Genomic DNA, 22,600 nt, shown 5'->3' with positions numbered 1-22,600 from the left:
CTACATCACAAGTGATGTGAAATTATAGTCCAATTTCAGTAAAGCAATTCTTAATCAAGAAGAAAATCTATCAAATGGTCATATTATCCCTTGAAGACCATCCCTTCCCCAATTTAATCGGGTCTGTTTTAAGGTAGGTCTTTTAGTCTTGACTTTCTTTCTCTTTTTCTTGATTTTTTTTTTTGACTCAAAAAGGGAAAGATTTATTAAAAATCAGTCTATCGCCAAGACAGTAACAGAACTGAAGCAGAAGTTGTACAAAAAAAAGAAAAGGAAAAAAAAAAACCAAAAACAGTAGTGCCCTAACAAAACAACTACTACAGAAGCATAACTAACACATAATTGCTCCCCAATTGTTCAAAACTGTGTCCAAAGAGAAATCTCTAAAAATATTGGTTCCTACACACCAATTACACATCAGGGTCTTAACATTGTCTTTGATTCGTTTTATAGAGTTGCTCTTGCCATTAAAAACTCTGTCATTCCTCTCTAACCACACTGCCCGCCAAATTGAAAATGGTATAATATCCCAAATATTTCTTCTTATATTGCTGCTAGTCTTCTTTTTTCGCTTCCACTCCCAAATTGTGCTTCTTACAGAGTCTTGAAACACCCAATTCAGATTGTAAAAAGATAAGAAATAATTCCAAATTTCTCTTGTAGTGTCACAATGTAAGAAGATATGTTGATTTGACTCTGCAGCTCTCTTACATAACAAACAACCATTGACCAATATAGAGTTTCTTATATTATCCATAGTGGGAGCCGCATTATAACATAGAGTCCAAATGAAAAAGACTACCTTTTGTGGTACCTTTGGGTTCCAGACACATTTGTGTGGAAAAATTAGCAGCCCATCCTCCTCAAGGTTCTTGTAGCAGTCTGACACTGAATTTTTGTTGGTTCCATTCTGCCATACTATGCGATCCTCACCAACCCCACTGTTGAAAGTTGAAAGCATGTTAAGCAAAAGCAATGTCTTCAATTTCTTCTTGTCTTAAAGCCATGCAAAAAGCAAAATTCCAATTGTTTCCTGTATTGACCTCCAGCATTTCTTGAATTGTAGCATTATGCAATCTACTTATTTTAAACAAATTAGGAAACATATGCATAATTGATTGTCCATTCAGCCACACATCCTTCCAGAATAAGCACCTGTCCCCACTATTCACCTGAATGGTAGAGTTCTCTGCAACAATATTACGGCTTTTCAGAATACCAGCCCAAAGACTTTTACCAACAGACTTACTAGAACTGTTAGGAAAAAAAGCCTTAGTGTTACCGCCAAACTTATGATGAACAACTTTTCTCCATACGCTTCTTCTTGTTTCCCATATCTCCAAATCCACTTAGCACGCAATGCCTTGTTCATGAGTCTTAATCTTTACTTGAATTATTTCAATATATATGTATTACTTTAACTATGTTTTTTTTATTACTTTTTATTTCTTGAATCTTTAATGTCACTGGCAGAACTACACATTTGATACGTGGTGGGCTTGGGTTTTTCTTAGGCCTGACTTGAGCGTAAAACTCATACACACACTATGGCCCAACTCAAAAAATGCTATGAAAAAAATGGGTTTTTGTCTTGTTGGGACTGGCTTATTAAGCTAGTCCTAATGTAGTTCCACCCCTGCTTAATGTACTTGATCTCTATGAACAGTTATTTGAGATTATTTGAGATTATCAATAGAGGTTATATATTAAAAAAAGATATAGAGAAAATAAAATAAATAGAGATGCAAAACTATATACCATATATGTTTTCTTTTTTGACTTTGGTCAATGATGATTGAAAAATCTGGTCCGATGAATATCAAAATTTGCTCTCCTTATAGCAGCCACCACAGTACAATTAATTGAGTAGTCTATGAAAACACGTGGTTGTTCATAGTCCACATCAAGTTAGGTCCATATTTGAAACAGACTTCATCGTCATATATACTTATCTCCCTAATATTTGTTAGACTAGTAGTAAAAGCACTCATAAGAAACCAAAATCAACTTGGAAGATTTTCCTCCATAGTTTCTTCCTTTGTCACATTCATGACTTATTTTAGTTTTAATTACAGTCAAAGAAGACTCCTACAACCTCCAATCAATATTTATCTTCTATATTAAATCTCATCTCCTTCACTCTAAGCTCAACATCAAAAGTGAGCAGTAGTCATGGCAGGGGGATTCAATACAGAGATGAGTAGTGACACAAACAAGCAATATAATGGGAGAGTCACAAAATTTGTGATACTGTCATGTATTATGGCTTCCATGGGTGGAGTTCTCTTCGGTTATGATATTGGAATTTCAGGTTTGTATGTATATAGAGATCAATTTATCAATTTGTTTTTGTTACTTCATTCTTTAATAGAGTATTACCATGTTTATTGAAAATTCGCGTGTTGTAAGTGTGAAAAACAGCAAAATCTCACGGTGCTGATTAAAATTGAAACGAAAATTGTTTAGGTGGAGTGACATCAATGGAGCCATTTCTAAGGAAATTCTTCCCAAAGGTGTATAGAAGAATGAAAGAAGATACAAACATCAGCAATTACTGCAAATTTGATAGTCAACTCTTGACTTCATTCACATCATCTCTTTACATTGCTGGTCTCGTGGCGTCTTTCTTTGCGTCATCAATTACACGAGCCTATGGCCGGAAGCCTTCAATACTCATTGGTGGCGCTGCTTTTCTTATTGGCACAGCCCTTGGTGGTGCTGCTGCAAACATTTATATGCTTATACTTGGCCGCGTCTCTCTTGGTGTGGGTGTTGGATTTGCGAATCAGGTAACTAAAAATCCATCTCATGTGTCCTCAAAGTTTCACGGCAATTTTTTTGTACCAAATCCAAGCTTTTTCTACATTGTACAGGCAGTCCCATTGTATCTATCAGAAATGGCGCCGGCTAAATACAGAGGAGCAATTAGCAATGGTTTTCAGTTAAGCATTAGTCTGGGTGTTTTATCTGCTAATCTCATCAACTTCGGGACAGAGAAAATTAAAGGTGGTTTAGGATGGAGAATTTCACTTGCCATGGCGGCAATTCCAGCTTCAATTTTAACTCTAGGATCCTTCTTCCTGCCGGAAACACCAAACAGTTTGATTCACCGTGGGAGTGACAAAAAAGCAAAATTGACACTGCAGAAAGTAAGAGGGACTATTGATGTCCAAGCGGAGCTTGATGATTTGATAAATGCCAGTTCTACATCAAAGGAACCAAATCATCTTCCATTCCAGCAGATCTTGCAGAAAAAATTCCGGCCTCAACTCGTAATGGCAATTACCTTGCCATTCTTCCAGCAGGTAATTAAAATTAGACACAAGAACTTTTCACGCACACAACTAAATATACAAATCTTTAGTTTACATATTATTTGATTAAATCTTCTAATGCAGGTAACAGGAATCAATGTGATTGCGTTTTATGCGCCATTACTGTTTAGAACAATTGGCTTAGGTGAAAGCGCATCACTCATGTCAGCTGTATTGACAGGTCTCGTTGGGACATGTTCGACCTTTGTATCAATGTTTATAGTCGATAGATTGGGACGACGAGTACTATTCATCTTTGGAGGCATTCAAATGTTCATATCACAACTTATGGTTGGAGGCATAATGGCATATAAACTTGGTGATCATACTGAATTACTGACTAAAGGATATGCTTACTTAGTACTAGTTTTCATTTGCGTTTATGTCTGTGGCTTCGCATTCTCTTGGGGTCCATTAGGTTGGTTGGTTCCAAGCGAAATTTTTCCATTAGAAATTCGGTCGATCGGGCAAAGTATAACTGTGGCAGTGAATTTCATATTCACTTTCATAATTGCTCAAACATTTTTGTCAATGCTTTGTCATTTCAAAGCTGGGATCTTCTTCTTTTTTGGTGGTTGGGTATTTGTAATGACAGCGTTTGTATATTTTCTCTTGCCAGAAACTAAGAATGTACCTATCGAAAAGATGGACAGGATTTGGAGGGAGCATTGGTTTTGGAAGAGAATTGTTGGGGAAGAATTGGAGTGTAAATAAGTATGTTAGAATGTATCGGAGATGAGCGAAGTTGATATGTAATCATGAAAAATCATTTATATAGTAATTCAAGTTCGTCTTGGGAATCTCAATTCCAATCAAACACGGGTTTTCTTGTGCTACATATATTAAAAAAAAATACGACAGCGATCACTTTGATACGGTGATAAAATTATTGAGTGATATAACATTGACGAGTGTTCGAACAAAAATAACACAAAGAATATAAACCATGAAACCTAAACATAAAAAACTGAAATTTTAGTTTTCCTAAAGCCCCACTAAACTTTTTTTTTCTTCTTTCTTTTCTCTAAGGCCCACCGTTCCACTTGTAGCTGCTGCACACTTACAGTGGTGCCCGTTCTTGGGTCCACCCCTTTCAAGAAGGGTTTTGTACCAAAATACAGAATGGGGAACAAATTAGGAATTCTAAAAATAGCGATTCATTTTCCGTGTAGGAGTGTGATCATGCATTCACCGACCATCTCTTTCTATCATAAGATCATCGATGTATCATCGTAAAGAAATACTTGTATCAGAAAGAGATCCAAGGATCTTCCAGAGAAGATATTATACTACATGAAAAAGAGAAGGCTAAACAAGAATATCATCAGGTATTATAGACCATACATAGGAAGATGACAACTACTTCAGATCTATCTTATGAAGATCAACTCAAAGATCTTTCATATGAAGATCTACTCAAAGAAGCAGAGAGAATATTACTAAAGAGAAGAAAGGACAGACGGTGGATTCGCTTTAGTGAGATTTTTGGTAATACGTACAAGAGATGTTTTTTTGAGAAAAACAAGCTCTGTTTGGTTCTTGACTTGGATCATACCTTACTCCATTCCGTAAGAATTTGTGACGTATCAAAGGATGATCAAGATTATCTAAACAAGAAAGCGATTGTGGTTTCGTCCGAGAAAGATATCAAAGGTCTTGGTAGCAGTGGAGATAATCTGTATAATTATAAGGGGATATACACAAAATTGAGGCCTCACACGAAAGATTTTCTTAAACAAGTCGGTGATAGGTTTGAACTATTCCTGTACACGTTGGGTAACAGGGAATATGCACGAAATATGGGTAGATTGTCATCCATTATGTATTACCCTATATAAAGGGAAGGAAACTGTGTATTGAGAGATCTCTTTAGGGTGAGTGTTATACAACAAATTAGGAGAGAGAAATTTTATTTGGAGAGCAAGTACAGTCTTTGTAACATTTTGTATTCAATCTTAAGATCTTGAGGAATAAACAAATGATTTTCACCATGATTTCTTAGAGAGAGTTACTTAATCTTGAATGGATGTGGTTGTAGGATTTCCTTCAACTACATTTTGGCGCTAGAAACAGCTTGGAGTGATAAATCCTGTCAACGAGTTTGTGGAATCTCGAAAAATTGGATCTGGAGATTCTGGAGAAGATAAAGATGCGAATAATCTATAGGATATGTAGGAAAAATAAAAATCATGAAGATACAAGGAAGAGGTAGAGGCATACAGTGTAATTTTATAACTAAAACACCACTTTCTGATGCAGATTTTCAAGCAGAAATCACAGGAAGAATACATAAACGAGATTATAAGGGAAAGAATGTGACGACGGTGGAAAAAGAATCTCCTCTAAAGGAATGGGAAAAGACGAAGATAACGTTTGCAGCAGATGAAATTGCGGAAGAAAATATAAAGCGAACAGATCCATTGGTGATTACAATAACGGCTGAGCGAAGCAAAACTGGTAAAGGGACGGAAAACTCAGAAGAATGGGCGATTAATAGAACGTTGGTGGATACCGGAAGTGCTGTTGATATCCTATTTTATCGTGCATTCAGAGCCATGGGATATAGAGATGCGGACATGATATGTCCAGCTTACAATATACATGGATTTAATAAAACAGTCACAAAACCAAAAGGTGAGATTACAATGAGAATACTGCTGGGAGATGTAGAAGTGAAGACAACATTATGTGTGTTTGATATCGAATCACCATACAACATGTTATTGGGGAGACCATGGGTGCACGCGATAAAAGCCGTAGCGTCCACACTACATCAATGCATTAGATTCCCAATTCCAAGTGGAATAGGTGAAATTAGAGGAGATGTTACAAGTGCGAAGATCTTCCATCAGGTAGATGTAAAAAGTTATGAAGGACGTGCAAACAAGCGAAAGGATCGCTAGAGAAAAGCAAAGGAGTTAAGGAAAGAAGAAGAATTTCGGATATACATGATTAGAGCGAAGGAAGGGAAAGGAATACCAAGCGAGATACCAGAGAAGGAAGGTGAACCAATTCAAGAGATTAAGGAGTCAACACCAATGGGAGAACCAAGAGCGAATTTCACTGCAGCAGAACCAACGAAGGAAGTAAATGTTGGTACATAAGAAGAACCAAAAATACTAAAAATAAGAACTAAGATGGATAAAGAAGAAGAAAAAACAATAAACATCTTGCGCGAATATAGTGATATCTTCGCATAGAGTATTGAAGAAATGCCAGGAATAGATCCGTCTGTTGCATTCCATAAATTGGATATTAAAAAGAATGCAAAACCATTTAACCAAAGAATAAGGAAGATCGCAACAACATATCATCCTCAAATAGAAACAGAGTTACAAAAAATGTTAGAGGCAGGGATTATAAGACCAACAAAATATCCAAAATGGATAGAAAACATGGTGGTGGTGCCAAAGATAAGCAAGGGGATAAGAATTTGTATAGACTTCAGTGGTTTAAATAAAGCATGTCCGAAAGACAGTTATCCTTTACCAGATATTCCACAAATGGTAGAATCAACATCAGGAAATGGTAGAATCTCATTGCTAGATGGGTATAAAGGTTATAATCAAATTCCTTTGGCTGAAGAAGATCAAGAACATACCGCTTTTTTCTCACCCAGAGGATTATATTGGTATATGAAAATGTCGTTTGGATTGAAGAATGCGGGTGCGACGTATCAACGAATGGTAGAAAAGGTGTTTTAGAAATGGATGCATAAAAAAGTAGAGGTCTATGGCGAGGACATGTTAGTAAAGAGCAAAGAGGCGGAAGATCATGTTGATGATTTGAGAGAAATATTTGAGCAGATGCGAAAGTTCAATATCAAGGTGAACCCAGAAAAATGTGTTTTCGGAGTATCATCTGGAAATTTTTTGGGTTATATAGTCTCTAAAAAGGGAATAGAAGTTGATCGAGACAAGGTACAAGCGATAAGAGATATGCCACTCCCAGCAACGGTGAAGGATGTTCAAAAGTTAAATGGATTAATAGCTTCGATGGGAAGATTTATTTCACGTTCTTCGGACAAGTGTAAACATTTCTTCAACATATTAAAGAAAGGAGCAAAATTTGAGTGGACAGAGGAATGTGACAAGGCATTGCAAAGCATAAAAAATTACTTAATTTAAATTTATCCGTTATGCGAAAGGAAAATCCAGGAGAAGAATTGTTGTTATATTTGGAATCAACACCATATGCATTAAGCGCGGACTTGCTACGTTCGTATCAAGGGGTAGAAAAACCAATATATTATATAAGAAAAACGTACAATTCTGCAGAGAAAAACTAATTCTCGCACTCGTGTATGCGTCATTTAAACTTCGCATTTATTTTCAGGCTCATAAGATTAGGGTATTAACAAAGGTACCAATTGAACCTGCGATAAAAAATTCAAAAAGATCAGGGAGAATTGAAAGATGGAATGCACAATTGGGAAATTTTGAAATCGGTTTTGAAGTATTATCTTCAACAAAGTCATAAATCATTGCAGAGTTCCTGACCGAATTTTCATTGGAGGAAGATGAGTATATATGTAGAAGATATGATGGACGTGGATGAGGAACATGGCAATCTTAAAGATTTATTGACAGATCGAAATTCAAACAGATGGGAGATACTAGTAGATGGATCGTCTAATGGAGAAGGAAATGGTATTGGTATTGTATTTATTTCACTAGAAGGAGCGCGAATGGATTACTCATTCAAATTAGAGTCGCATCTACAAACAATGAAACCGAGTACGAGGCAGTTGTATATGCATTGAAGTTAGCAATTGAAATGGAGGTACAGGAAGCGCGAGTAACTAGTGATTCCCAATTAGTATTCGACAGATAGAAGGTAAATATTGTACAAATGAACCATCTTTACATAAATACAAGAAATTGGTCATGGAATTAGCAGAGCGAATTCCAAACATAAGTTGGAGACATATAGGCAAAAAAGATAATAGGCTCGCAGATGCATTGGCTTTTATACCCTCCATGTTAATAGATCCAATTGCACGAGATATAAAGATACAAACGCTTTATTTACCATCTATAAAGAAAGAAGACGAAACAGAAGTAGATGTGATGATAGTAGAAGACAAGGAAGGAGAACAAATGAACGAAGACAACGATTGGAGAACTGAGCTTCATTTATATCTAGACAAGGGAGAGCTACCAATAAAAAGATTAGAAGCACACAATTTAAAAACTCGTGCGACGAATTATGAATTAAGGAATGGTATTCTGTATAGAAGATCATTTCTCGGACCTTCGCTTAGATATCTCACGCGAAAAGAAGGAATGGAAATCTTAAAGGCATTACATTATGGGGATGCTGGAAATCACAGTGGAGGAAGATCACTCGCATACAGAGCGAAGATAAAAGGATATTATTGGCCTTACATGCACGAAGATGCAAAACAAGTATCAAGACGATGCGAAGAGTGTCAACTTCATGGGAAGAAAATACACGCACTGGGAGCAATGCTAAACACGTCAGCAAACGCATGGCCATTTGGAAAATGGGGAATTGACATTGTTGGTCCGTTTATACCAGGGACAGGGCAAAGAATATATCTAATTATCGCAACACATTATTTCACAAAGTGGGCAGAAGTGAAAGCAATTCAGCATATTCATGATAAAGACATATTCACGTTTATTTTTGAAAATATCATATGCAGATTTGGCATCCCTTCACAGTTAGTATCTGATAATGAAATACAATTTTAGGGTGAGAATATAGATATGCTACGCAATGCGTTCAAAATCCAAAGTGGAAAGTCTACCCCCCTCTATCCGCAGAGTAATGGACAAGTAGAAGCGACCAACAAAACAATCGCAGACGCAATAAAGAAGAAGTTGGAAGGACATAATAAAGGTTGGTGCGAACAAGTACATAATGTAGTGTGGGGATATAGAATAACAAGAAGGGAAGCGACAGGAATGTCACCTTTTCTGTTTACAATATGGGGTAGAAGCAGTGTTACCAACAAAAGTCATTATCCCTACTACAAAGAAAGAAGTTTGGGAGAAAAATCTAAGTGCGGATTTAATTTTAACAAAACTTGATGATCTGGAAGAAGCTCGAGAGGTCGCTTTGCAACATATGGAAAATTATCAAAGAAGATTAGCTCGAGAATACAATAAACGGGTTAAGATAAGAGAATTTCAACCAGGAGAATTAGTGTTGCGAGAAATACCGGTTTATCAGAGAGGAGGAGATGGGAAGTTAGAAAAGAAGTGGGACGGACCATATATAATAAAAAGAATAGTTGAAAATGGAGATTATGAGTTGGGGGATCCCGAAAGAAGAGATGTATGACGAAAATTAGATCGTCCTTGGAACATGTTATATTTGAAGAAATATTATCCATGAACATACGCGATATAAATCGCACAGGTGAAAAAGGTGAAATCAAGAATGTGAGTTCCTATTTTTTGAAAAATGGATGTAATATTCAATTCAATAAACAAGTTTGAAGATTCCGTTCGTTCTCAAGAATTTCTCTCATCAGAAAAAGTCAAGTGTAAGTCCTTATAATAAGACCTTAATATAAGGAAACAAAATATATAACCACGGAAGAGAGGCATCCAACTGTGGCGTGCACCCTAGTTCGCATAAATGCAAGAGGAAAAAAGTAAGACCTATCGCACGTCATATTTGGGGAAAACCTAGTAAGCATGACTCAAGGGAAAGCTACATCGACCCTGGAACTTGAGTCATGGAGATTTGGGGTGAGAAAAAACGAAAAAGCCAATCCAGGAAAGGTGCCTTAAATTTTCAGTCTAAGTTCATTGCCTTAGATTGTAAGACCAAGGTTAGAAAGTATCTGCTAAGGAGTGCAGAAACTCGATCAGGGCGCCGAGGTACACGGTTGAGTCAAGAGTGCCTGGGGCGTACCTTGCCACTCTTGACAAGTCCTGACTATGATGCACTCGGTCCGAAGATAACCCACTTAGGGTGCGGTCTCGTAATCATAAACCTTATCGTGGAGGGATAAGAGGCTGCGAAATCAACTGGTTGTTGTATTACCGGATGGGAGGAGCCAACCTTAACCCGGTAGAGGTAAGCTTCCTTGAAGGGGCAACCAGGAGGAATATAAGGACGGCATCCTCCATTAGAGAGCTGAATTGTGTCAAAAGACGTAAATTTCATGAGGCTTTTTACTCAAGGGAGTATCAAGGCTTGTCATATTTACGCACGAGAAAAACCTGAAGAGGCAATAATACAAGAATATGATAAGGCGAGATCAAAGGGTTCTTACATTTAGGTGTAAGGACTGCCTGCGATCTCGTCGCACAAAAATAAAAGATAAATTAAGGCAAGATAAGACCTTTATTTTGGAAGGCAACATAAGACCTCATGAGAAAAGTTATATATAAACTAATGTTGTTTTGCAGGGAATTCACGAAAAATTGCAGGATTCATAAAATTCATATGCTTGTTTCTTACAAGACATATAATAAGAGGCAAGTAGGGGAGTTAAAATAAAAAGATATTATATTTCTTGAGTAAGAAACAAGTTCAGAATGTATCAAAATATAAGAGGGGGATTCAGATAATTAAGGAGTAAGAAGACTAAGCATTGTTAGAAGGTACATCTTGTTCAATCAAAGACTTTTCAGCATCAATCTTGTGGCTTGGATTTGGGTCCTTAGTTTCGGCATTAGTCTTATCAACAGAATCAACATTGTCAGATTTGTTCTTCTCAAGTTGATCCTCTGAAAAGGAAGCATCAATATCATCTTCATGATCTTTTTCATCATCGCTTACAAATTCAAAGTCACTATCCGGTTCTGGATACTTCTCATCTTCGCATATATTAAGGGGAGGGACAGTTACTGGAGAAAGAGAATTGCTCAGAAGGATTTGATTAACTAAATTTTGAGCATTAACATGAGCCTTGCAAATAACTTCTTCTCAACATTTCTGGCATTGATTTCTGCGAAATTTTGAAGATATGCGAATCTTCTTCGCGCTCGATCTCGAGAAGCAGTAAAAGAAACTTCAAGATTCGCATAAGCAATCTCCAGGTTCGTACGATCCTTGCGAACTTTATCTAAGTCAGATCTCAACTGCATTAATATGGAATCATAATTTGAAAGCAAAACTTCGAAGAAATAAATAAAAGGATTAGAAATTTAAGGCAGTCAACTCTAGCTGACTACCTTCGCAGAATTTAGAAAAGGCAAGAGTGTTATTCTTCATACTTTCCATAGCTTTATCGAAATCGTCACCAACTAAACCATTGAGACGAGATCCAATCTTCTTTTTATCAGCAGAGAGAGCATTATTCCTTTTCTTAAGGTCATCATGAGAATGCTTCAGTTGATCATATTGTTCTTGAAGTTGGTTCATCTTCACAGTCAAGTTTATTTTACTTTGGATGATTTTTTCGTTCTGGGTGTTTAATTCCTTAAATGATGCTTCATGCTGAACTTCTAGTGAACGAAGAGCTTGTTCTTGGTCATCATTTATTTTCTGGAGAATTAAGTACTGATGCGAAAAAATTGCTTCTTTCTTTAAAAAAGAGTGTTTCTCCATAGAAAGAGTATGGTTCTCTTGTGATAAGGTTTGATGTCTTAAATTAGCACTATATAACAATTTAGACATGTGGGAAATCTGAGCATTTAATACTTCAATCTCTTGATTAAGATGACTATTTTCATGAGTCAGATTGTTAACATGGTCAAGCGAATATGAATATTGGTTATTTAATTGATTTACTTGAATCTGCAACGTCTCATTATTCGCACGAATATCTTCAACAAGAAATTGGAAGGTGAATCTCTCCGCAACTCGCTTCTGGTTTAAAGCTTAATAAATGCATGGAGAAGTTTAAAAAGTGGGGATAAGCGAAGAAACATACTACAAGAAGCAATAAGTGAAAAGAAAAATACCTCTAAGTTTTTGGTTCTGGTTGCGAAGACCTTCAGAATCAAGGATTTCAACTTGGAGTTCTCCTTTCAGTTTACCAACTTCCTTTTCTAAAAGAGTGTTCTGGTTGAGAGCAGCTAGATTTAAAAATCCCTTCAGCCAAAATCCTTCGACGATGAGATTCCTAAGGAAGAAAGAAAGTAAGGATAAACAATAAAGATATTATAATCAAAAGAACACATACAAGAGGTACTTACCAAGACATCTAGAGCGGTATAAAAACTTGGATCAATTTGAGAATGGATCTCATCTCTTGTAGCTTTATTAGAAGGAAATTCGCATAGAAGTTTACTTAAAGCAGAACATATGGGAATTTTGTAAGGATCACTGGTGGATGACTGAGCAGAATTGATAATGTCAAGCAAAGTTTGAGAAGCAAACTTTACACTGTCCAAGGATTTATTATCAAGAAAAAGGGGTTCCAATAAAAAGAGGAAGATGAAGAAGGGAAAACAGAAATAGAAGGAGAAGAAATAGTAAAATTCGCAGAGTTGGAAATATCCATAGTATTTTGAATGGTATCGATGCTTATGGGAAAAGGAGAGTTCACAAAGGTTGAAACAGTTCGAACAACATCCGGAGCAAACATAGAAGCAGGAGTGGGGGTACCCTGTAGACCTTGATTAGTAACAGTTTTCTCTTCAGGAGGAAAAATTTCTTCGAGAGTAACAGAGACATTCGCATAAGAAGGAAAAATATTAGTTTGAACTGGAGATGGAGGAATGACGTATGCGATACCAAATTCAAGAATAAAAATATTTGATTTAAGAGTTGTGGGCTTGCGAACTCTCTTAAGTTTCGGTTCTTTTCCTCCACCTATCTCACAATCGGAATCCTGCGAAAACAACGCAAATAGGAAATAGAGGCAATAATATTTTTTGATAAAAATAGAATATTTATTACTCCTTTGTTGTGCGAAGTCTTCCTCTTGAGAGATTCTTTGTTCTTGATATCTGAAGAAGGTTTAGGGTTGGAAACAGTTACTTTGAGGCCGCTCGAAGAGGAATTTTTCCTGAAAACAATAGGGCAGTTAAGTTAATCATAAGATCAACAATCGTGATCGACATTAAAAATTATGATCAACAATCGTAGTCAACAGAAGAAAAAGAGGATGATTTTGATAGAACGCACAAACCTTGGATTTGGATCCATGAGAATAATGGTGATAAAACAGCAGCAACAGTAACAGATGAATCAGGGAAGTAGAAGTCTCGAGGAAAAAGAGATATAAACAAAATCAAAAGAAACAAGGAAATTATTTCTCAAGCATAAATCAATAAATAGAAAAGACAGATGACCGGTTAGAGACGGGTTGTATCGGTAAAAAGCAAAGAATCGACATGTGCAGAAAGAAAGGCTGAAATTACGGAAGAATGTCGTCAAAATAAAATATGAAGGCATAAACATGTGCGATAAGTTGGATTCAAAGTTTCTCACATCGTTCACACTATAAAGAGAACGATGTGAGAAGAGGAAAAATGTAGGAGTGAAATATCGCACTTTCATTATGTATGCGAAGTAACAGTCATCAATGTAAACGAAGACCATCGCACATACTAAAAATTAGGATGATGTATTTAATGATGTCAGCATATGTCACGAGTACAGTGTGATGATCTGTGCGAAAGTGTAAGGTGTGCGAAGTTAAGCGAATGTATATGAGCGATTGTAACGCACATTGATTCCGTAAATAGGGGATCTATTAGCTGTCATCCATTATGTATTACCCTATATAAAGGGAAGGAAACTGTGTATTGAGAGATCTCTTTAGGGTGAGTGTTATACAAGAAATTAGGAGAGAGAAAGTTTATTTGGAGAGCAAGTAAAGTCTTTGTAACATTTTGTTTTCAATTTTAAAATCTTGAGAAATAAACAAATGATTTTCACCATGTTTTCTTGGAGAGAGTTACTTAATCTTGAATGGATGTGGTTGTAGGATTTCCTGCAAGTACAACTCACATAATTTTTTGAGCATTCCGTCTGGAACTATTGTTATGAAAAAAATGTTGAGCATTCCGTCTGGAACTATTGTTATGAAAAAAAAGAAAAAGGAAAATAATAACAAAAAAACTTTTAAAGGCACCACCGCCACCGGTTACACTAGGAGTTGTTACAGTGGTGGCCCTTTATTAGATCGGCCTCTCTCAAGAGGAATTGTTAAACGTATAGGCAGGAATTCATAATCCAACAAGGAATGATCATGGCATTCACCGACCCATCACTTTCTATTAATTATATCCAGCACTTATATATATCATCGTAAGCAAATAAATATCAGAAAGATATCCCAAGGTTTCTCCAGAAGAAAAGAGAGAAAAAGAAGTGCTTACATATCATGCTATACTACTTAGAAGACAGAGAGAAGATGACTACTTTAGTTCTTTCTTATGAAGGTCGACTCAAAGAAGCACATAAAATATTAGAGAGAATGAAGATCAAACAATTGATGAGTTATAACGCAGAAGAAAACAAACGGTTGATTCAACGTAGTAGGATGTTAGGTACTACGTACAAGAGATGTTTTTTTGAGAATAAGAAGCTTTCTTTGGTTCTTGACTTGGATCACACCTTAATCCACTCCGTGAGAATTTGTGACGTATCAAAGGATGATCAAGATTATCTCGACAAGAAAGCAATTGTTGTTTCGTCCATGCAGGACGATAATTGTAGGAATGGAGATATTTTATATAAGTATATGGGGGCAATATACGTAAAACTGAGGCCTTACACAAGGGAATCTCTTAAACAACTCAGTGACAGGTTTGAATTATTCTTGTATACGATGGGCACGAGGTTTTATGCAGAAGTAATGGGAAAATTACTTGATCCAGATGGGGTTATCTTTAACTCGATTGTATCGAAGGATGACTCCACGATTAAAAATAGAAAAAATATGGATATATTGGCCGGACCTGACGAGAAGAACACGATAATAATAGATGATAACAAGTATGTGTGGGAAGAGCACCAGAATAATTTGATACAGATAGATAAATATACGTACTTCACTGAAGAAAATGGAGGACATAAATTGAAGAAAGATGACCAAGAAGGTTTTGGTGATGAAGATGAAGCCCTAAAATCAATCTCAGAAGTTCTTCAAGGTGTTCATAAGAGTTTTTTTGAGTTGTTCCCCATTCCACAGACTGATTTGGAGCTTCAAGAATATGTCGATACTGTAGATGTAAGGCCAGTCTTGAAGGCGTCTAGGAAAGGTGCAGGAAATTGTTAAAAGTAAAGTGGTGCCTGGATCAACTTCTATTAATTAATCAATATACTTCTTAATATAAAGGGGAATCTTAATGCTGATGTGCCGCAACCAAATTCAATTTTGAGTTTTCTTAAAGTTTAGAAAGCCATGTGGCAGCATCGTCAGCAATTAACTGGCCAATGGAATTGACGCGTCTTATCGTTACAGACTCATCGTCGCATAACTGAATATATGAAAAGATTCAACCATACGACTGTAAGTTTGCAGAGTGTATGGGAAGATGGGTTTTACCGACACGACTCTTCATGGTGGATAAATAAGTATGCGATTTCCGAACACACACTAAACAACCAAATTGATACCATCGCAAGAAAAAAGGAAGAAGCAGTTCTTCTTCACGTCCATAGTGGTTGAATAGAAAGTACTTCAACGAATTGTTTTGTCAATAACAATAAAATGAAGTGATAGAAATTCGACAATCAGTTGGTAGGGAAAAAAAAAAGCTCCTTCGAACCGGTGGCACTCCAAACACGGACATTTAAAGTCGTCAATAGAGTCAAGACTCCTTTTGATCAGATTATTTTCTTACCCCAACTTTGGAAACCCTTTTGTTTTTTTCTCTTTTCGTTTTTTCCTTTTCAGTCAAAGAATTATCCATTGCAAAGATGAAACCCATGTACGTAGTGCGAACTAAAATGTTATTCTTCAATTTTGCAATTGTGATGCTAACAAAGTAGAGAAATCCTAACCATGAAAAAAATCGGCTTCTCAGAAAAATCAAATTTGTATCTTTCATATTGTGTGTTTTGCATTTAATTCTTAGAGTTCAATTTTTAAAATGGTTTTAGCAACTGTTGCTTTGTATCTAGAGAACAGTATTCTTTGTATAGCTTTACCAAACAAAATAAGATCGTCTTTTTTCATACGTTGGTATAAAGTTTTTGTTACTCGGTGAGAATTTGATTACATGTTTCTTACATATATGTTACAATTGCATGTGACGGTTATGGTGCGATTACTAATTTACGATGCATTTTTATATTGTTTGTTGTGTTAGATTTTGCAAGAACCTTGACCAGTACTTTGGATTTGGATCTGAAACACATGAACCACCACGCACGTCCCAGATCCTTATGGGATGGAGGTTGGAAATCCTCCAGAAATCCCAGATTGCTATGGGGAGAGATGGTTGTTAATTATCGTACCCGGCTACAGGCTATTGATACACGAAGGGTGGAAGATCGATTTCGATTCTCGGAGTGTAAGTGTAATCTGTATAATGTTACAAAATACAAAGGATGCCCGTTGAGGCTAGGTTATACTTGAGGCTTGAATTTCTTCTACGATGAGATGCAATGCAGAGTAGGAGAAGGCTTCAAAAGCATCAAAAGAGGCGCCTATCTTAGATATACAGTGAATTGAGTAGACCGAGAAGAAACTATTGTGCCTGTCAAAATTACGTTTTTGATGTCACCTATACTGCGAAAAGAGGGAACGATTCGGATAACTCCTATAAAGGTAATGCATATACACTCTTATATTTGTTGCAAATTAGTAGGTTTAACTTTGTATCCTATTGAAAACTTTTAGCAAAATTAAACCAGAACATCAAAGATACTTTGCTTATGTATTGGGGGTTTCATGACCAACACATATTGGTAGTGCGGGTGTGTAGATAACAAAAAGACAAGTATGGTTCTGACCAATGGTGGTTATGTTATCTATGTTGATCATCAACACTATGCTGGGATTGGTTCAACACTTTATAAAGAGGTAACTCTGACCATTTAGAACTCCGTTGATAATTCGCCAGTTTCTTCTACTTTATGTTATGTGCCTTCTGTGCTGTTCTCTGTTGATAATTCGTCAGTTATCTATGGTGTTGTTCAAGTCACCCACATATATTCTTTTGTGTACAGTTCAGCCGGCATATATATTGTAGGGGAAGAATATCGCACACAACATTTGTTAGTGTGCGAGATTCATTTACTTCCTTAAGGTGCGAGAACTTAGTACGAGATAAGACAATGTTAGTTGTATGTGAGTTGTCATCCACTAGGTAAACACCTATATAAAGAAGAAGGCAGGAGAGAGAAAGGGGATATAATTTTAGGAAAGAGACTCACTTAGGAAAGAGACACACTTTATATGAGGACATATTATGTATAGAGACAAGGTAGAATTTGTATTATTACTATCTCCTTCCTCTTTCCCAAAACTAGATTTAGAGAGCTCCAAATACTCATTAATAGAGTCTCAATGTAATCCATATGTAATTTTAATGATCACTAGTAAAGAATCATGGATGTAGATCACAATGATCAAACCATGTAAAAATCCTTGTGTCTCTTTATATTTCTAGTGCTTATATTTGAGATTTGGATGATTAATAAGTTTAGATTCAAAAAAATATCTTAAGTGTTATAGGATTTCTTACAACTACATATATCTCAATATGACTGCCTATGCCGAGGCCTCTCCCTATGATTAGAGCTGGCAACCGGGCGGGCCGGGGCTGGCCCGTTACGGGTTCTACGGGTTCGGGTTAATACGGGTCGAAACCCGTGGGTGGAAATTCTTCGCGGGTTAGCATTTCTTCAACCCGTACCCGTAACGGGCTGAACTTGCGGGCTCACGGGTTAGCCCGCCCGTACGTCAGATCTGAATTGTCCGACAGAGTATTCACTGTTTTCTGGGCAAGACTGCTGCAACCTAACATAACATTCACATAACTCATTTCATATTTAGATTCATTTCAAATTTTCAATCAACAACAGATTCACTAGTGACACTATCAAAATTTAAAAATCTAGTGAAACAAAATGATAAAATTGAAAATCTTAACAAGTAACAACTGTTTAATAGTAATACTAATACCATTATACCAGTAACCAGTTACACAGTCAGTCAGTCACAGTTACAATTACACAGTTCAACAAAGAAAAATACCCTTTGAGAATCGATACCGTAGTAACTAGTAATACCATTTTACCATACCATAGATCCTGCACAAAATATATATTGTGGTTAAACCAAAAACTGATAACTGTCCAAAAAAACATCTCTAATCTCTTTTCTATACAAAATTTGGAGACACTGTGAATTTGTGATAAGTGATAACTGTCTGTCCAAAAAACAATTTGTCCAAAAAACATTCTCATTTTCCATGTCTATCTTTGAGTTGCTCCAACTAATCATTATTATGAATCTGTAATTCCAAGCAAAAATAAATCAAACAAAAGAAAAGAAACAAGTCAGAATTTGCATATTTACCCCGCTTTATATTGAAGAAGTATGCAACTACGCATACTAATTAGACGCATAAGAACTTACTTCGCCATCCTCCAATGCCTCATCCTCCAATACACCAAGTTCAAATCCTAATACATCTTCTCCAATAAGCCCATTTTCCTCATCCAAATCTTCTTTTCCTACATGGATAAAAACCATCGAAGTTAAATATGAAATTTAGATATTCAACTAAATGCAATATAGGCACTTACCAACTCCAAGGTCCCAATCACGAGTTGTTATCACCGCCTCAGCATTTTCAGGTAATAAGGAACTCCGAAATCGATCAATTACCCTTCCGCCAATACTAAATGCAGATTCTGAAGCGACGGTTGAAATAGGAATTGACAAGTTGTCCCCAGCCATTCTTTAAAGAACTGGAAATCGTTGCTCCTGGCCTTTCTAATACATTAGGATGTCGAATGATGGATTCCTTTGACAAGGATGTTTCTCACTAAGATATAGATCTAACTCTGAAAAGTCAGATTGCAGATCACCACCACCATTTTCCTGTGCTGCAGCGTATTCCTGCATAAAACAAGAAAGAAGTTAGAAATGAGAGCAAAGTACTAGTTATCTTCTATGAGAACATAAAGTACAAGAACTTCACAAACACACAGATAAAACACAAAATAATACAAGACCACATGTACGTAATAAATAAGCTTCAAAATTACCTCGTACCACTCACTTCCTTGATGGGCAGAATTCCCATCGGTTTGAGTACCCAAATTCTGAGTTCCAATTCCAGAAGCTCTTGAAAAGATGCAATACTCATTATAAAGTTTTTTCATTTCATCACGCACATCATTAACTTTTCTTTCTAGTACTCTTACATCAGGATACAACTTGGAGTAAGCAAAGTTCAGATAATGAAGTTTATATCTAGGATCTAACACAAGTGCAATAGCCAATATAGGACTCAAGTTCGTCCAATAACTGTTAAATTTTTCTTGCATCTCTTTTACCATCTCCCTAATGTAATCAATATCATTTGTACTTTCTTTTTTGAGTAACACCTGAACTCGACAAACTCCTTCAAAATAAAGATTGGAAGTAGGATACTTACTACCAGAAAATAAAGTCGTGAGATCATAAAATGTCTTGAGAAACTTTGTGACAACTTCAATTTTCTCCCATTCTTCATCAGTTGGACAGTTTTCATAGTCTGGATCCACCTCCTTTAAATGAGCAAAAACAACTCTATAAACAAGACAACTGTCCAACATGAGATAAGTTGAATTCCACCTGTATAAAACAACACCAAGTGAGTATACTATAAACATTAATACAATCTCTAACTGTATAAGTATAACAAAATAACAGTAGAAACCCACCTTGTGCTCACGTCTTGACGAATACCCCTTCTTGTTCCAGACATTCCTAAAGCATCAACAATGTCCAAGAATTTTGTTTTCTTACTTGAGACTTTTTAAGGGACTTCACAGACTTTCTTATCTTAAGCACAGCTGGATCAATCTTCACAAGTCCATCTTTTACGATAAGAGCTAAGATGTGAGCACAACAACGCACATGAAAGTATTTTCCCTTGTTAAACAAGATCTTCTTCGCAACAAGTATGCTTTGCATAATTCTAGCATAAGCTCCGTTATTTGCAGCGTTATCCAAGGTGATGTTGGATACTTTATCTTCAATTCCCCAATCTTCTATCATCGCAAATAGCATGGCAGAAAGATTTTCACCTATCAAAGAGTGGAATGGGTAAAAGTTAAAACTCCCAATTAAGTAATTCACTTGTATGAGGTGGTGGAAAATCTCAAGACTAAAGCAAATAAGCAATATATAAATATCACATGATAAAATAAAAGATGTCATGAATTAAGTGCTTAACCTGTATGAGGTGGTGGAAGTTCACAAAAATTCAGAAGATACTTCTTTAACTCCCAATTTTGATCAAGATAGTGCACAGTTAAGCTTATATACCCTGTAGTCGTAACAGAAGTCCACATGTCAGATGTTAGACACATCCTACCTGCAAGGATAAGTCAAATACATCAGCAAATATTATGATAATCAATCACTCATACATACAAAAGTAAGAAACAAAACATGTCACCGAAATTTGAAATTCTGGACTGCAACATACCTGGAGCAAGTTTCAACATGTTTCGAATACCTTCTTTTCGTGTTTTATATCTTTTGATAACATCAGCTTTCCCAGTATTCCTTGATATTGGTTTAGCATCCTCATTTAGATAAGAACATATATCCCTAAATTCTTTCCATTCCACCAACGAAAATGGGATGTTTCTTGCAATGAGTAATGTTGAAAGAAGATCCCGGAACTTCATTTGATCAAATTTGCGTACGCGGGTAGACAGCTGGCCGTTCTTTGCAAATAACATCATCTGCCCTATGTCCTTAGACTGACGCTGAGGACACACATGCCTTCTCATAGATGAGGTTCCGCCTTTGCTGCTTTCATATTTATATCCAAATTTACAAGCCTTACACACTCCCTTCTCTGTTCCATCTTTCTCTTTAACGCGGTCAAAAAAGTCCCAAACATCAGATCTAAGTCGAGATTTCTTTGAATTGTTTCCTTTCTTTCCAATTGAAATAGCTGTAGGTGCACAACCAACAGTTGCAGAGACATTCTCAGAATCTACCATTTCAACATCGTCATCCTCACTACTCATAACATCGTTATACTGTTCTTGTACACTTGACATCCTAGAATAATGGAGCCACAAAGAATAGGTCAGAGTTCTAAACAATCAAACAACAAGAGTACTCCGATAGATGAATAAAGAAACCTATCTCAAAAGTGAACTAAGAAGTGAGATGATTTAGCCAAGTACAGATAATTTGTACAAAATACAAGTCATTAAGCATAACCTAACTAGTAGTCACTACCCATATCCTTAGATTCTCAATCAGGTGAATTATCCCTGAAACTTTGTCAGCTTCTCCTTAAGCTAATCAAACATAGACACATAAAGCCAAAACCCAATTTCCCTGCGGGATCCTAGAAACCCCCTGGACCCAATTATCAAAATTCCCATATGGGTTTTACTTCCATTTCAATCAAACAATGCTCTTCTGTAGTGTATAATTGAACCTATTCAAATAAGTATCCTTCTAGAATTAGGGAAAAAATAATGATCAATCAAATCCAACACACACAATTCATAGAAAATCATTAAAAAAAAAGTTCAACAACAGTACTTAATCAGTATTCAATATTTCAATAAGATCCATCTATGATTCTATAGAATCTATACTAACACAAACCCTCACACATTCAAAAATCGAAATCACTGAGAACTAGAATCATATACTGATATACATATAGTCAAAAACTCAAAATCAGATTAATAAGACCACAAAGGTAGACTGACTGCAAATAGTTAGATTAATAAGACCACAAAATCAGAAAAGTTTTTATATTAACAATCCAAAAAGAAAATAGACTGCAAATTAAAGTAATAATACCTTTTGAGTTTTGATGATTGAGATTCTTTTGTTATCCACAAATCAAAAGAACAAATTCCGCTTGTAGGCTAACATGAACTGAATCCGATTGATTTATGTTTAATCTCAAGAGTCACGGACTCACGAATCACGATTGATTTAGGTTGCTAAGAAGAAGAAGATGAGAACATTGAGAAGTGACAGAGTTCTTCAGACTCTGAGAATTAGAGATTCACAGTTCTTCAGAGTTCACTTCTCAGAGAATTAGAGAAACGAACGAAAGGGAATTATCTAGGTTTTTCTTTTTCTTATACCACACGTAGAGAAGTTAGAACACGTATGGAGGGGCGACGCCACGTGTAGAGCTAGTTACCCAGGGCGGGTTGATTCTGAACCCGCGGTTTTGGCGGGACGGGCCGGGTTA

At 36.3% G+C, this 22,600-nt stretch overlaps 2 protein-coding genes across 4 annotated transcripts; both read left to right on the top strand.

The window, feature by feature from the left end:
• Positions 1–1,988: 1,988 nt before the first annotated feature.
• Positions 1,989–4,131, top strand: LOC113321025 (hexose carrier protein HEX6-like). Of its 3 annotated transcripts, none has more exons than XM_026568921.1 (5): positions 1,989–2,311; positions 2,467–2,789; positions 2,874–3,305; positions 3,399–3,633; positions 3,934–4,131. In XM_026568921.1, the coding sequence occupies exons 1-5, from the start codon at positions 2,173–2,175 to the stop codon at positions 4,026–4,028; spliced, it is 1,224 nt and encodes a 407-aa protein (XP_026424706.1). In that variant the 5' UTR covers positions 1,989–2,172; the 3' UTR covers positions 4,029–4,131. The 3 variants fall into 3 exon arrangements, with proteins under 3 accessions (XP_026424706.1, XP_026424701.1, XP_026424691.1); XM_026568916.1 differs by having other exon boundaries at positions 3,399–3,732; XM_026568906.1 differs by having other exon boundaries at positions 3,399–4,131.
• Positions 4,132–14,604: 10,473 nt separating this feature from the next.
• On the top strand, positions 14,605–15,471 carry LOC113273893 (RNA polymerase II C-terminal domain phosphatase-like 4). Its single transcript, XM_026523475.1, has one exon. The coding sequence runs from the start codon at positions 14,605–14,607 to the stop codon at positions 15,469–15,471; it is 867 nt and encodes a 288-aa protein (XP_026379260.1).
• Positions 15,472–22,600: the final 7,129 nt, after the last annotated feature.

The sequence above is a fragment of the Papaver somniferum genome, chromosome 1 (genome assembly GCF_003573695.1).
Source record: "Papaver somniferum cultivar HN1 chromosome 1, ASM357369v1, whole genome shotgun sequence".
In the NCBI taxonomy this organism is placed as follows: Eukaryota; Viridiplantae; Streptophyta; class Magnoliopsida; order Ranunculales; family Papaveraceae; genus Papaver; species Papaver somniferum.
The sequence above is the reverse complement of the archived record's forward strand: the minus strand, read 5'-3'. Positions and strand labels throughout refer to the sequence as shown.